At 40.2% G+C, this 15,881-nt stretch overlaps 2 protein-coding genes across 2 annotated transcripts in view; one reads left to right on the top strand and one right to left on the bottom strand.

The window, feature by feature from the left end:
• Window positions 1-7,454: 7,454 nt before the first annotated feature.
• LOC119367637 (zinc finger A20 and AN1 domain-containing stress-associated protein 10-like) lies at window positions 7,455-7,865 on the bottom strand. Its single transcript, XM_037633105.1, has one exon. The coding sequence runs from the start codon at window positions 7,863-7,865 to the stop codon at window positions 7,455-7,457; it is 411 nt and encodes a 136-aa protein (XP_037489002.1).
• Window positions 7,866-11,379: 3,514 nt separating this feature from the next.
• LOC119360825 overlaps window positions 11,380-15,881 on the top strand; it is a 5,452-nt gene continuing 950 nt past the window's right edge. Inside the window, exons 1-2 of the mRNA XM_037626309.1 lie at window positions 11,380-11,419; window positions 13,716-14,856. Coding sequence (XP_037482206.1) covers window positions 11,380-11,419; window positions 13,716-14,851 — 1,176 coding nt within the window. The 3' untranslated portion in view covers window positions 14,852-14,856. The remainder of the gene's footprint in view (window positions 11,420-13,715; window positions 14,857-15,881) is intronic.

The following is a 15,881-nucleotide window of genomic DNA, read 5'->3' as shown; positions in this document are numbered from 1 at the left end:
AAATATCTTGCTTTCAAAACCCGCGCACATAGCGAGGAGGGATCTCTCAAAATCCGCCAAGCTTGCTTAGCAAGTAACGCTTGGTTAAAAGCCTCGGCGTCTCTAAAGCCCATTCCTCCTTCCTTCTTTGCTGCACACATTTTATCCCAGGCAATCCAATGCACTTTGAGCTCATCATTTACTACCCTTCCTATAGTTAACATATATTACTCCCTCCATCCCAAAATAAGTGACTCAAATTGAGTCACTTATTTTGGAACAGAGGGAGCATATATGTCCACTATAAATTATTTTCAAAACAAAGTATAAATTTGAAACATAATTCTTAAAAATATTGAAAACAGGTACGAATTTGAAAATAAGGTTCATAGAAATTTGAAAGAGTTCGTGGAAATGAAAATAGTTCTCTCAAGAAAAAGTTCAAAAAATATAAAAATGTTCATTGATTTTGAAAACAAATTCACAAATTTGAAAAAAGTTCATCCAATTTGAAAAAAACTTCGTCAAAATTGAAAAAGGTTTATCAAATTAGAAGAAAATGTTCATTGAATTCGAGAAAAAGTTTTCGAACTGAAAAATGTTCATCCAATTTGAAAATAAGGTCATTGATTTTGAAAAGAATTCATCGATTCAGAAAAAGTTCACCATCTCAAGAAAAAGTTCTCAAATTTCAAAAAAGTTCATCGATTTTGAAAACAAATTCACAAATTTGAAAAGGTTCATCAAATTTGATTTTTTTATCAAAATTTAAAAAGTTCATCGATTTTGAAAAAAAGTCATCCAATTTGAAAATAAGTTCATCGGTTTTAAAAAATGTTCAGCATATTGAGAAAAAGTTCACAAATTTTGAAAATATTCATCGATTTTGAAAACAAATTCACGAATTTGAAAAAAAATCATAAAAACTTTAAAAAATTTATGGAATTTAAAAAAAATCATCAAATTTGAAATAAGGTTCATTGATTTGAAATAAGTTCATCCAATTTGAAACTAAGTTCATCAATTTTTAAAAAAGTTCATTGATTTTGATAAACATTTTATCTTACTGAGCAAAAGTTCTTCAAATTTGAAAAATGTTCACAAAAAACCATAAAAAAGTTCATCAAATTCAAAAAGTTAATCCATTTTGAAAAAAGCTTCATGCACTTTGGGAAAAGTTTCATCGATTTGGAAAAGAAACTTTGGAAATTAGAAAATAACTTATTTAAGAAGACGAAAAAAGGGAAAAGAAAGAAAAATTAAAAATGTCCGGAAAATGACAAGTGAACCTGGAAAGAGAAATCACGAACTAAAAAAACAAATAAAAGAATAGTCTGCTCGAGTGGGTGACGTAGCGTAGTGGTTACCGTTGGACCTTTGAACAAAGAGGTTGCCGGTTCAAACCTGACTGCGGACCTTCTTTCTTTTGAACTGCAAAAAAGAAAGAAGGCATATGTGAGCCGGCCTAGAGCGCAGCGAGCTGGGTGTGCTGCAGGCGCCCGTTATTAAAAATGCTATAACGGGCACCTACAGTGCTAAATAGGATCTGCCCAAACGTAGGGTAACTCCTATTTTACGTGCTACGCGTTGGGTCGATCTAGTTGTGACCCTGCCCGCTCGCTCGCTCAGACCTAGCAGCTCTTGGTTCTAAGAAAAAGTGACTATTCTTTTTTATAGATCACGAAAACTTATTATTGCAAAAATAAAATGTCAGCAATTCTAAAATCATTCAAGAATTTCAATCAGTGTACATTGATTTTGACAAAATCTCCACGCATTTAAAAATAAGTGAAAAAAGATATTAATAGAAAAATATTATGTATAAGAAATATTCACTACCTTTCAAATAATATTCAAGTATCTAAAATGTAATTTTTAAGCAAAACACTGATTTGTTTTTTTGTGTGAATTATATACAAATGTTCGGGAATCTATAAAAATGTTCATGTATTTATAAATCTTCAAGAATTTATAAAATATTCATGATTTAAAAATATGAGTCTGGAAAGTTTTCATATAATAAAAATTTAAATAATATAATAAGAATATAAAGCTGGAGAATTAAAAAAATAAAAATAAGAATAAGAATAAGGATAAAAAATATTTTTCTCAAAAAGTAACATAGTTTCGACCGAAAAACAATAAGTAACATCGTTCTCTGTCCCTATGTTTTAAGAAATGAGAAAAAGAAAAAATAAATAGAGAACCGGTTAAAAAACCAGCAGAACGAACGAGAAACGCATCACAAAAACCAGTGAACGGGCGAAAAGTCAGTCGTAATGTGTTGGCCCAAGTTGTTCGCGAGGTTCATGTTTCCTACCGAAAAAGTACTATTCCAAGTGACGAGTGTGGAATAGGAAATTCCACTGACTAGTCAGAAGGTACCTAGCAGGTTACTTTTATTTCATCCAAGAATGGCAGAGGAACACTCTAATGCTGCCAGGTGTCATGCATTGACTGTCTGAAAATTTGTTTATTTATTGCATTTCTTTTGAACCTTTTTTATGTTTATTCGTTGTGGGAATCATCCAATCCGCGTGAGTGACCGTAGGGTTTTGCCAAGATATGAGATCAACTTAAACTCTAGCCATGTTTGGAGTTGTTGTTGTATAACCAAGAAAAATAATAAGAGGGATGGGTCTCTACGTCAGCAATGAATCACCGGACAGGAGATAGGAGCTGGACCAAGGACATTGATGTGGAGAGGGAGACTCGGTGGCGACTAGAGTTAGGAAAAGGGTTAGGCAATGGTTGTCTCAGGCACATGATTCTGTCTTGGTGACAAAATTATGAAAATATTAAGTTGCCTTTGTATTCTTGTGTGAGAGGATCTTGGTTTTCTTGTTCATGTTTAGTACATGTACCAGTAATGATTGAGATATGCTTGTTACTTTAGGAGGGTCCGTCTAACAAATGTTGTTATGTGAATTTTGAAGTCATATATATGACAAAATGTTGTGTGTGTAAACTTTTCAAGTCATATATGTGCATGATTGTAAGGTCAGTCTGACAGTGGGACACAACAATTACATGAATCTGATGGATATTATTTGTCCAATTAAGATGGGCCCACCAAAAGAAATGTTGGATGTTTCTATTTTTTGTGGGAATTTTTAAGATATTTATTTATCTTTAACTTGTATTATGTTTTTGTATATAATAGAATAACGGGGTAGCAATTTTTGTGTATGGTCTGAAAATAAGTTAACTAGATGTGACTCGTCTCATCTTATGACACTCTTTTTTAACACTTATTGCATTGTTTTTACACTTCAATTCACATGTTGTTGATAGCTATTTTATTGCTTGATCATGAAACATTTGAGGAGTTGCTACATTAATTGATGCCTTGCACATACTCGGGGAAAAGGAGGTGTGTTTTCGCAACAGCTCTCCACTGATAGATTGGTTAGCTGTACTCAAATCTCAAGTAAAATCAAATTAAAGATTTATCTAATATCAAATGAAACAAAATGACAGTTGTACCGATTGTAGATGCATAGACAAGTGCATCGATTGCCCTTGTAAAAGCATGAATTATATCTGCCACCCCTATAAAAATCTGAAAAGCGGAGAAACAAATCAAATCTTACTCTTTTTTAACCAATCAATCTTACTCGTACTGTCATACATCCTATCTATACTCTTATAAAAAACAGAGTTGGTGATTATGGTGTGCTTGTCATCCTGCAATATAGGTCATCCGATTTATATCTGACGGATAGGAAGAAAACAATGACAATTTTGCAAAAAGATACCCACACCCCTCTTCACATTTGCAAATAAATCATTTTCCCTCGTTCATCATTTTCTCCCACAAGATAAACTACTCATATAAATGCATCTTGATATTCCGTGCAACGCATAGGCATCTTGCTAGTATACCTAAGAAGTACATCCCCACTACTTGATTTCTTTTGACATGCAACCTATCTACCTCATCACCTATAATGATCCCCACTAAGTCTATTTCCATCCCATGCAGTATGTCATGTCAGCATTTCTTTCTTTTATCTTTTAGAAACATACCAATCTTTATTTTTTTAGTAGCTGCAGTTCCCACTACTTTCCTGCGGCCCACCATTTACTAGGCCTCCAGCATGCCACTTTGCCCTTCATCTCCTGCCATCACTACGAATCTACCAGTGATGAGGTATGATGGAAGCCTATTTATTCTCCTATCGAATGCCACCATTTCCGGGAAGGCAAGGGAGCAACAGGGCGCCTATTTATTCTCTACCACAATCTCCATGTCGCTAAATCGCCCCGCTTCCTCTTGTTTTTATTCCCAATTATTTGCTGAGTGAACAATGAACAAGCAATTTCCTCATTCCGTGAGTCCTCTTGCTTCAAGGCTGGTACAGACTGGCAACTAGAAGGGCTTCAATCCATCATAGTACCACAGGGTTCCTCTTCCTGTTCATTCACACGAATCTTATTTCTTTTTGGATCTATTTGTCTTCCAGGTTTGGTTATGTTTAGCCTTTTGCCATCTAATGTGTTGTGTTTTTTCATCTTTTTTAAATCTTGCAGCAGTAAGTCATGCATGCTAGATTGATTGTTTTTGCTATAGCATCCATGCAGAAACTATCCAATTGAACTTTGCTTATCGGATGGCTGGAAGTGCCATGTTTCAGTTTGCATCTTCCAATGCGCACTATGCTAATGGCTACAGGGTGTCAGATTATTTTTGTACATAGCAGTTCATGCACACGCAATTACGTTGTAGCACTTCTCTACATCCTATTTATGTGTTCCTATTGTTCCAATATCATTTAACGATCGAGTGTTGTAGTGTACAATGGCTTGACATGGAATAATGAACATACATATTATATATGGTCAACTGAAGGCGATTTGCCACCTTATGTGATTTAGAGTGATTCATCTTATTTCTCAAGATTCCTATCAAGAGCAGAAGGTAACCTTGTACCAACAAGCAAATTAAAAGAAGCATGCATTAGCTTTTATTCATCACATATTAAATTTATAACAAGGGTTAATTTTATTCTAAATTAATGTCCCTTTTGCATTTTGGTCAGTGCAATTCTAAGTCAATTATTGCTTAGTGCGTATCAGTTACAAAATTCAACATAACTTTGAGTTTTCATACAGATTACAAGAACATCAACATGGATGACATCCATACCATTCTGAATTATGTTTGTTCAGAAAAAGAGTGTTAAGACTTAAGGCAGCAACTTAGGATAGCTAATGTGTGTCAAAAAAATCCTCTAATCTACCTAATGTAATGGTATGGATGACATCTATACCATTTCCGAATTGCTTTTGTTGATAAAAAAAGAGTGCCAAGTTAGCAACCTAGTCTAACGTGGGACAAAGATCCCCTAATCTACCTATACTATGATACGGGCCTTTGGACTATGGTAAAAAAATATGGTACAAGATTATTACATTTATACATTAAACTGTCAAATTTGTAAATGGAATTCATTGCTGCAAAGCACTAGGTTGCTTAGCGAGAGATTATCTTTTTAACTCTTACTCTCTATTGCTCAATATATTTCTTACTTTTACTTCTACAATTCTTTATAGACTTACACATGTATTTCCGCAACAACGTGCGGGGTAACATCTAGTATCTTTAATCCTCTATCCCACATCGCTTCAATGTTTAGCACTAAACACATTTGCACCATCTATATGATCTTAACTGTCAAAGTATGTTAATCCAAAGATGCAGATTGCTTTATTACTCATAGTGGGGAGTAACTTAGACTAGTAACATGCATCTGTTACTAGTCTATGTTACTACCACTATAGTGGGGAGTAACATATGTGTGGTGCCATGCAATACTTTATTTATTATGTTGTAGACTCATCTTGTCTTGATGTGTGTGATGTTACTCATAGTGTGAGTAACATACTTTTACCACATGCCTTTCTTTCCTCATTAGTTACTTGCCACATAATCTATTTTGCTAGACATGTGTGATGTTACTCCATTATGAATAGTTTTAGACTACCCACAATGAGAGTAACATAGGTGGTAATATCACACATATTTAGGAAAAATAGATAATATGGCAAATAATTAATGAAGAAAGAGAGTCAAGTGGTAACATAGCTAGTTACTAGTAGTATGAGTAACATCACATATCAAGGCAAGATGGGTTTACAACATAATAAATGAAGTGTTGCATGACATTACATATATGTTACTCCCCATTATAAAGGTAGCAACATAGACTAACAACATATGCATGTTACTAGTCTAATTTACTCCCCACTGTGGCTAGTCTTAGTGTTTATGATGAAAGTAGTTACCTCTTAATAGCTCTCCATAATTAGGCCTCACAATTCTTTAGGAATCTGCTCCATCCCCCTCCCCTCCCAAAGACCACTACACCAAAGTATTTAAAATATATGACAATAATCGCTTGGACTAGGATCTTTTTGCCAAAAGGATCATATCTATCATGAAAGTTCACCAGAAGTATAAAACATCTTAAACATAATTAAAAAATAGTACATTAATATTCCGAGACCATTGAACGACCACTACAAATGCTAGAACGAGCCGCCGACGCGCCGTTGTCACCCTTCCCCTGCAGGAGCCGGTTTGACCTTGTAGATGACAACCAGAAATTTTCGTGCACGTGTCGCTAAGGACCAGTGCCCTGGAGTTGTAGTCGTCACTGTTGAACCCTTACATAGATCTGAAGTACCTAGACACCAAATCTCGCCATATGACGAGAAATCCTAACCTCATCGCCCCAGGAAGACAACAGGAACTAGGCCGAAGCTCCATCGATTACGTAAAGACAGACGAACTCGAGAAGGATCGGAGCCGGGAGACAAACTCGAAAAAAAAAAGCGTCGTCATCCACCCGAACGCCACACCTATGAGGATTAAAAATAAATTCTAACCTAAACTACTAACTGAAGTGGAGGCATTGGGATTTGCCTCCCTTCTGCCTACCGCTCCACCGGCTGCCGGAATAGCAGACAGAAGGGAGGCAAATCCACGGGCTTGTCGGTGAGGTTTGGGGGGAGAGGGAGGAGAGTTTGCCCTAGTCACCTAAGGTTAGACGAGGAGAATTTCTTGAGTATAAGAATTGTATTCTCAAAAAATCTATTGGCATTGTGGTTAAAAACGTGTGATTTTAAGCTATGGTTATTATTGAATATACAATCACGCGTATGACGTACGTGCGGTGCTAACTAGTGGTAGAAAAAGAAGATTGGCCGATTGGATCTGAATGTGGTGGACAAATTTAAGCAGCCAAATTATCCAAATGCATGATGCGTACCAACTTGCGAAGTTGCGAAGAGCGTAATCGAGATTTGCATGGAATAAAAACAGGCGCATCGTTGCTACACACAGCCTCGTCGTCACAAAGGTAGACACGACGGAGAAGCAATCAGACACATACTAATTCCACAGTACATCTCTAAGGCGTCTCTCGCAGGAGTCAGCCCTGGGTTACAATACATGTCGTGGGTAGAAGCGCTCAAATCCTGGCCATCTTGGGCGCGACGACGAGCGGGTTCTGGCGCGCGATCTGCTCGCGGCCGGCCGCCTTGTAGTCGAAGAAGCAGGTGTGCGCGTCGGCGTGGCGGTGCGCGCCGCAGTAGGTGGCCCCGCACCGGCAGGCGAATCCCAGCAGCCCCACCTTCTTATGGCACGCGCTGCATCGGTTCTTGATCGTCTTCTCGGGCGTCTCCTCCTCGCCTCCGCCTTTCGTCAACCTGATGGTCAGCGACCTGAGGCCGGACATGACAGCGCCATCAAAGGCCATCACGTCCAGCAGCTGCTGTTCCTTGTAGCACTTGGAGCAGAGATCGTTTGTCGCCGCGCCGGCGAAGAATCCGCAGCCGCTGGCGCACAGGGCCGCGCCGCCGGCCTGCTGCCTCGCCTCCATGTTGTCCAGCGAGAGATCGAGCGAGTTACCGATCGAGCAAGTCTCGCGCGCACCTACGTGCTCCCGCTGGGACGATTGATTGCTCGCGATGGCCTCGGCTGGAGATTTCGCAGCGCACCGAAGCCGGAATTGGTTCTGTGATTACAGGGCTTGTGTCCTGGCCTTTTATATAGTACATACTACCTTCTCATTCTCGTTCTTTACCCGGATTCGGAATCCGACCAGTGCAAGGAGACGCCAGCGCCAACCAGGCAATCTGGTCCCACAACGATCTTTCTTTTCTTAGGGCTATTTACAATTGTTTTTACATCAACATATTCTTTATTGCAAGATGATCATCATATTATCTTTTACAAGAGTATCAACAATCTTTACGGGTGAATCTTCTATCCACCCCGCACACACCTTACTTCTATGTAGTTTGGCTAAATCATGGGCAGTATAATTAGACTCTCTAAGAGCATGCTCAAAAATAATCCGCGGAAAATCACACACAAGGTGATATATATCATCAAAAACTGCCGTCGATGGACCAAAAGAGCGACCTCCATTCTTCATTGTCTCTATCACCTCGATGTTGTCGGAGTTCACCTCTATGCGGTTATATCCGAATGTAGTAGTCAAACTGAGAACAAACCGTAAGGCCAGTGCCTCGCCCATAAACGCATCTCCGCATCAATCGATTTCCCCATTCCCTGCCGCGATGAATCTGCCATTCGAGTCTACAATCTTTTCTTGGTTCCCCGTCCCCTTGCCCGTGAGCGCTTATCCGGTTTTATGGTTTTTTTATCCGAAGTTTCATCATAGATCCCCACGGAAATAATCCAGGAGAAAAAAATCGAGGAAACCGACCAACCAACGAAAACCAGCTAAGAAAAAAGTCCTGACAACTAACGAAAAACTCCCGAGCCCACATAACCACATGCAGCGGCTGGAAAGGAAAACACACCGCCCCAATCCGATCATCCCACGACTGTCGCCTCCATGCGCGCTCTTAGGCGTTGCAGGTCGAGACCGACACCGCTCCTCCATGCCTGCCTCGGGCCTCGGGCGGATCTCTGCTTATAGCACCATCAAGTGTGCCAAGACATCATCGACGACCTACTCATGCAAATCGACGTCCCATGGCGTGATCGCCCTCAAGGCCATGCTGGGCCTCGTCCACCCGAAACCGAACCTAGAACCGGTCGGCAAGGAGGCACCAGCATACGAGGATCATTCTCGCGACTGCAATGGAGGGGAGGGGCGACGAACGCCGGTGAGAAGCAGAGGTCATCGAGTTAGAGTAGCATCATCACTCGTCACCACAGCTTCGTTGTCCGCCCCTGCCGAGAAGACGTGTGCACTGAGTTACGTGTCTCTCCACTCCAACGCGTCCATTTCTCAGCATAGCTCTGTTTCAGAAAAGATCCCATCAAAATGGGAGCCTAGCTTTGTAATTGCGAGCAAAACCATATTTATTAATGGGTAGTTAATCACTCTGTTTTTTCTAACCATAGGGGGCAAGCAATATCATACTAAACTCTCTAAGATCAGGGACACCTAAATTATCAATTTTCCCCTAGAAACCAAGCCCCAGTTAGGTACTCCCTCTGATTCAAAATAATTGTTGCGATTTTAGTTTTAAAAATTAAAATAAAACCTAGACACTTATGTTGGATCGGAGGAGTAGTTGATACTCCCTCCGCATGAACTTACTTTTCACAAAAATGGATGTATATATATGTATTTTCGTTTTAGATACAACCATTTCTATTCATTTTCGCGACAAGTAATTCCAGAAGGATGGAGTATTTATGAGAATCACCATGTTTTTCTGGAAAAAGTGAGACAAGGACAAAGAAAAACAACTTACACCCGTATGATAGGTTCTTAGACATCCAATAAGAGATTATTTTAATGATCCTATCATTCACAACCTGTAGGTGTTCCTTTTTGTCAAAATAAGGCGAACCCTCAAATACTTGAAAGGGAAGTACCCATTTTTACCGCAATTTTTTTGAGAAAAAAATTAGCCTCATTAACATCCAAGTGAATTGGCAACACGGTTCTGTCTTTGTCACTTTATGGTTGATGAAATTATGAATTTCTTATGACCGCGCTCTTATTAATTTTCAGTTATGGAAGGGTGGAGAATGGAAGGAAGAAGTCATAGGAGGCCATAAAGCGTGGCTGGTGATGGATGAGGTCAGAGAAATGATCTGAATACATATTATACTGTATATAGAGCTTTGAGATGATCTTCTTGGACACTGTAACCCGATCAATAAAGCTTATTTGAGGTCCTTAATATAGGAGAGCTGGCCTGAGTATGGCGTTTTGGATCTCAGCCTTCACGGAGGCCGAATTTTAGAAAAAAATAAAATTCGAAAATTTTGGGTTAAAAAAAATCTGATTTTTTTACAAGTAAACAAGGATGTGGGGTGTATGGGTGCAAAATTTGATGATGAAATACGATGAAATGCGACCTGTACAAAAAAAAGGCAAATTCATGGTGTAGGAGGATGAATAGTATCATGTGATAAAAAGCCCAGATTTTTTTTCCACAACCCTCGTTTCAACGTATTTTGTTCTGAAAATTTACACACTTGTGAATTATGCCTTCATCTATCTCTGTATTTTTGTTTCAGAAATTTTTGCAATGTAAATATATGAATTTTCACAAATTTTAAATTTTGCATTTGGAGGCCAATGCAATTTCTCAGCTGGCCTGTACTATCTATTGCAAGATTTCGCTTGAATACTTCCGTTTTGTACTGATACATAGTGTACCGATTACTAGTTAATACTCCCTCCGTCTGAAATTAACCATCGCTAAAATAAGTATATGTAGACGTGTAGTGTGCAGATACACTCATTTCAGTGACAATCAACAGTTAACTCTGGACAGAGGTTGTAGTATTAGGAGATGGGACAACAATCAAGAACGATATTCACAAGTCAAAGGAAACAAATTCTGAAGAACTAAACAATCCACAATCACAAAAAAATACAAAAGGCAAATTGTAAATAACCAATAATTCATCCTCCCAATTCAAATCAATGAACATATCTACAAGACGCCAACTAAACTGATTTACATGAGAGTATGACCAATACTATTCCCAAATCTCAAACCACAATACACGTGACTTCATTTTGGCAGCTCTTCACATGATGTTATGCTATGCAATTGCTCGCACCAATTAAAGCCCATTAGACCAAAGAAAAAACCATGTACTGCCAAACTATCTAATACTTCCTTTACAGACCAATTAAATTCACTATTCACCGCTCTATTAAAGTTCATGATTCATTTCTTTCTATTTTAAAGAAAATTCTAAATAGACCGGCACCGCAACGCGTCTCATCAATGATCTAGTAGTGAGTAAGTCCTGTCAACTTAGACTTGATCACCGAAAGTTAAATAAATAAATAGAATTGTACACTTAGAGCTAAAAAACAAATAGACTTATAATCACAAAAGATTAATAGCAACGGGCTCATACCCCTTCCTCTCTCCTCTCAGGTGAACATGCGACTAGGGTTTCTACCTCCCATCGGCGTCGCCGCTGGTTAGCCTTGTCTCCTGTAGCATTAGGGTCATGGGGCGTGGTGGATTGTGCCCCTTGCCGGCGGGATGACTCCCTTTTTAGGTGTTCTTTTGAGTTTGGTTAGGGTTTGTGTCATGCTCATGAAGACAGGACGACGCTGGCTCCCTGAAGATGGAATAAGTTTCTCCACGCCTAACCCCCCCGCCCTGGTGGTGTGTCTAGTGATGTCGAAGGGCGTGTGAAAGTGTGTCTCTAGCGGATCTCGCAGGATTCGGTCAGTGGTTGTCTTCGATGGACCTGCTTTGATGTGGTCTTCATTCGTGTGTGTGTTCGTGTGTCTACATATTAAATCCCGTCGATATGTGATTCTGTTTATTAGTGCCAGTTGTTGTTATGGTGCGCTGGTCGTGTGGGGCCTTAGTGCCACGACTTCCCGACTGTCTACTAGAACCAAGTTTGCCCGGTGTCGATAAGGGAGAGACGATGACGGCGACGCACCTTCGGCTCGTTCCAATGTTTGTAGTTGTCGCTTGGTGATCTACGAATCTGGAGCTCTCTAATTTACGGATTCGTAGGGGGCTGAGGGCCAACCTTAGTTGACTGACAATGACAAAGGCTTGCGAAACAAAGTAGCGCCTTTGAAATGGAATCTTAATTAACGAAAAATTCTTGTCTTGTGCAGTCTAAGTCTAAGGAAATACAAAAAATTCATTTAATTTATGTTACTTCTCGTGTTTTTTGTCTGCCTTAATAGTTGATAACAGACTTATGAGATGATGATTTTTACGGGAATGAAATTACAAGTTGTGGTGTCTTGAATTGATTGGGATCTAAGGGCGGGGAGGACCCACCGGTGAAAATCGAAGGGATATTATCGAGAGATGTGTCCGTAAGTTAGTTTGCATTAATTGCAAACATGGTGTGGGATTCTCCGACGCAAACAAAGAAATGAGCCCGGAGAATGGAATCCGTCTCTTCAGTCCAGCGCAGGCCTCAAATTCACTTTTTTTTTGATTGCCCTTTTTCTTTAATTTTGCAACACAAACATTTCTAGGAGAAGTTTGAATCTGTTCCATTCGGATATTGATCGGTTTTGGCTTGACATAATTTACGCGTTACTGGTTCCCGGATGAGTATGTTTTTCATAACCTATAGAAGACTATTATCCGTAACTCTGTTATTTTTGCGAAGAAGCAAAAAAAAAAAAAAGAGGACTTGGTCACAAGAGGCAAAGTGCGCTTTTCACGAGAGGCCAAACCATTTTATTGCGAGAAAAGTATACTTTTCGTCCCCCAACTCTTAGTAGAGTCTAGATTTGGTCCCTCAACTTCAAAACCGGACAATTTGCACCCCCAACTACCGAAACCGGACAAGGTTCGTCCCTGGACTCAGTTTTCACCGGTTTTGCTGCTGACCCACCCCGGTTTTCACTAGTGCTCACTCATATTCGTGTAATTTTTTTTATATCCGTGAACTTTTTGAAATTCATTTACACTTTTCAAATCCGTGCAGTTTTTTCAAGATCACGTATTTTTTCCAAAATAAACATACTTTTTTCAAATCAGCGAACTATTTTGAAATTTGTATACTTTTTTTCAAATCCTTGATTTTTTAATATTTACGTACTTTTTTCAAATCCCCGTATTTTTCCCAAATTTTTGTAATTTTATCAAATACAAGTATTTTTCAAAGCCATGAACTATTTTTGAAATTCGCATGCTTATTTCAAATCCACATGCTTTTCAAAGTCCGCATATAATCCATGAACTTTGTTTGAAATTCACGTACTTCTTTCAAGTCGACATAATTTTTGAAATCCACATATTTTTGCGTAAAAAAAGTCCATATCCGCGTACTTTTTTCAAGTTTGCGTAAAAAATTCAAATTCATGAACTCTATCCAAAAAAATGTACTCGAATATGAAAAGGTACATCGTTTTTAAAAAGTTAAATGAACTTCAAAAAACTACATGAACTGTAAAAAAAAGTGCATATTTGAGAAAGTACATGAACTTCGAAAAAGTACGTAGATTTAAAAAAGTGCACAAATTTTAAAAAGGTTCATGTATTTGAAAAGAAACCAAATTTGAAAACAGCATGCGGACTTGGAAGAAGTAGGCAAATTCGAGTCGGAACGGTTAAAACCGGGATAGGACATCACCAAAACCGGGCAAAACTGTGACCAGGGATGAATCTTGTCCGGTTTTAGAAGCTAAGGGTGCAAGTTATCCGGTTTTGAAGTTGAGGGATCAAATCTAGACTCCGTCAAAAATTAAGGGATGAAAAATATACTTTTCCGTTTTATTACTGGACATTAGACCTCGTCCGCGCCTCCGCGGCCTGCGTCGCCTTCCGCCGGCTCGTCACGGACCGCGCATTCCTCCGGCGCTTCCGCTCCCTCCAAGCCCGGCCCTTCCTCGGCTTCCTCAACCACAACGGCTTCCACCCCGCCCGCCCGCCCCACGCCTCCGCGCCCGTCGCCCACGCCGTTTCCCTCGCCGCGGATTTCTCCTACTCCTTCCTCCCTTCCCACGACAGCTGGATCGTCCGGGACGTCCGCGACGGCCGCGTCCTCCTCGACCGCACCCCAGAGGACGACGCTGGCGAGGATTCCCCTGTCTTCACGGAGCTCGCGGTGTGCGACCCTCTCCACCGGCGGTGCCTCCAGCTCCCCCCAATCCCTGACGACCTAGCTGCTTCGGTGGAGCACCCACTCCGCGTGGAGTTGGAGCGCTGGTGCGAGCCCTTCCTGGCTCCCTCCGGCGAGGAGGAGGCGGAAGAAACGTCATTCAGAGTGATCTGGATGGCGCAGTGCAAAACGAAGCTGGTCGCCTTCGTCTTCTCTTCAAGCACCGGAGAATGGCAAGCCGTTGCATCTCAGGCCTGGGGCGATTTGTTAGTGGGCACCGGCGTGTCAACGGCGTCGTCCAAGAGCCCTGTGTTCTTCGGCCGACAATACGCTTGTGCCTGCTTCTACTTGGTCATGGACTGGAGGCAGAAATTGCTCATGCTTGACACCAGGAGGATGGAATTCTCCATTGCCGACCTCCCACCTGGCTGCCGAAGGCCACCGATTGCCATTGTGGATGCTGGGGAAGGCAGACCTGGGATGTTTGCTGTCCGTGAACACGATGCAGATGGCACATTTGACCTCTATTATACCATTAGGCAGATCCAAGGTCCGAGTTTCAACCAGTGGCAGATGGAGAAGACGATCCCATTGGAATCCGGGTACCGGTATTACCTGAGAGGTGCAACAGAGAGGTATTTGCTACTACTAAGATCCGAAGATGACTCCGCAAGTTCATCATCGTTAGCGATGTCAGACTTGGAATGTTTCTCACTGGACGTCAAGACATTGCATCTTGAGAGCATCTGCAGGTTGAAGCATCACATCCTACGCGCACACATATATACCAACTTCCCACCATCGCTGTCGTCACAGACAATATGAAAGGGGTAAGCACTCTGTTGCATCCTAATTATCTCCGTACCTGCATAGTTATCACATAACTTGTTTGGTGCTTGATAGTTCATTATTGTACTCCCTCCGTTCCTAAATATAAGTCTTTGTAGAGATTTCACTATGAACCACATACGGATGTATATAGATGCATTTTAAGTGTAAATTCATTCATTTTGCTCTGTATGTAGTCCATCTAGTGGAATCTCTACAAAGACTTATATTTAGGAACGGAGGGAGTAGTAGGCAAGTCTTGTTTAAAGGGTTGTGTTTATTTCTCCTGAGCTTCTGGGAAAACTAACTTAAATCAGGAGCGATAGTATTTGCTTGCCATCTTGATTATTCAGACGAGTAAAGAAAGGGTCTTCCACACCATAGATCATTGAGTAATATCCATCCACCATTCAGTGACCAAGTGGAATTGCAGAAATCACTAAATCTTTTGTGTGTGACAAATATATGTAAAGATAAAGGGATTGCCTAATCTGGGAAGCAGTAATTGTGTAAATGTACTACACTCAGGTTTATATCCTTTTACGTATGCGATTGTGTGATGTAACTCGAACAACCATGGTAAGAAATATATCTGGGCAGAGCCCCTGAATTTCGGCTCCTGCGGATGTAGGCACACAGCTGAACCTAGCAAACAAACAAAGCTTCATGTCTTCTTCCTTGGATTTGATTGCTTTTCCTTGGTAGATTGTGTGTTGTCTTGGCTCCAACAAGATGACAATAACCAACTATAGGAGTGTTTTATGGTTAATCTAATAGAGAAGGAATATAAGTTAAAATCCAGTCAAGCATGACTTATCTTGTCCACTTTTCTTGATAGATATAAGGTCACCAAAGTCCGTTTTTTGGTCGTCGTCTCATCTGTAATTTTTCATGATTTTGAAATAAATCAAATTAACTGGTATGGCTGCAACAGTCTGAATCTCATCAGAACCAATCAAAATGGTGAACCGGCAAGAACTTGTGCTTCGAAGATATTTAGCCCTCAATATCAATTAGAGCAATTACA

Source organism: Triticum dicoccoides, chromosome 2B (genome assembly GCF_002162155.2).
Source record: "Triticum dicoccoides isolate Atlit2015 ecotype Zavitan chromosome 2B, WEW_v2.0, whole genome shotgun sequence".
In the NCBI taxonomy this organism is placed as follows: domain Eukaryota; kingdom Viridiplantae; phylum Streptophyta; class Magnoliopsida; order Poales; family Poaceae; genus Triticum; species Triticum dicoccoides.
Note: the sequence above shows the minus strand (reverse complement) of the source record. Positions and strands in the feature narration are given on the sequence as shown.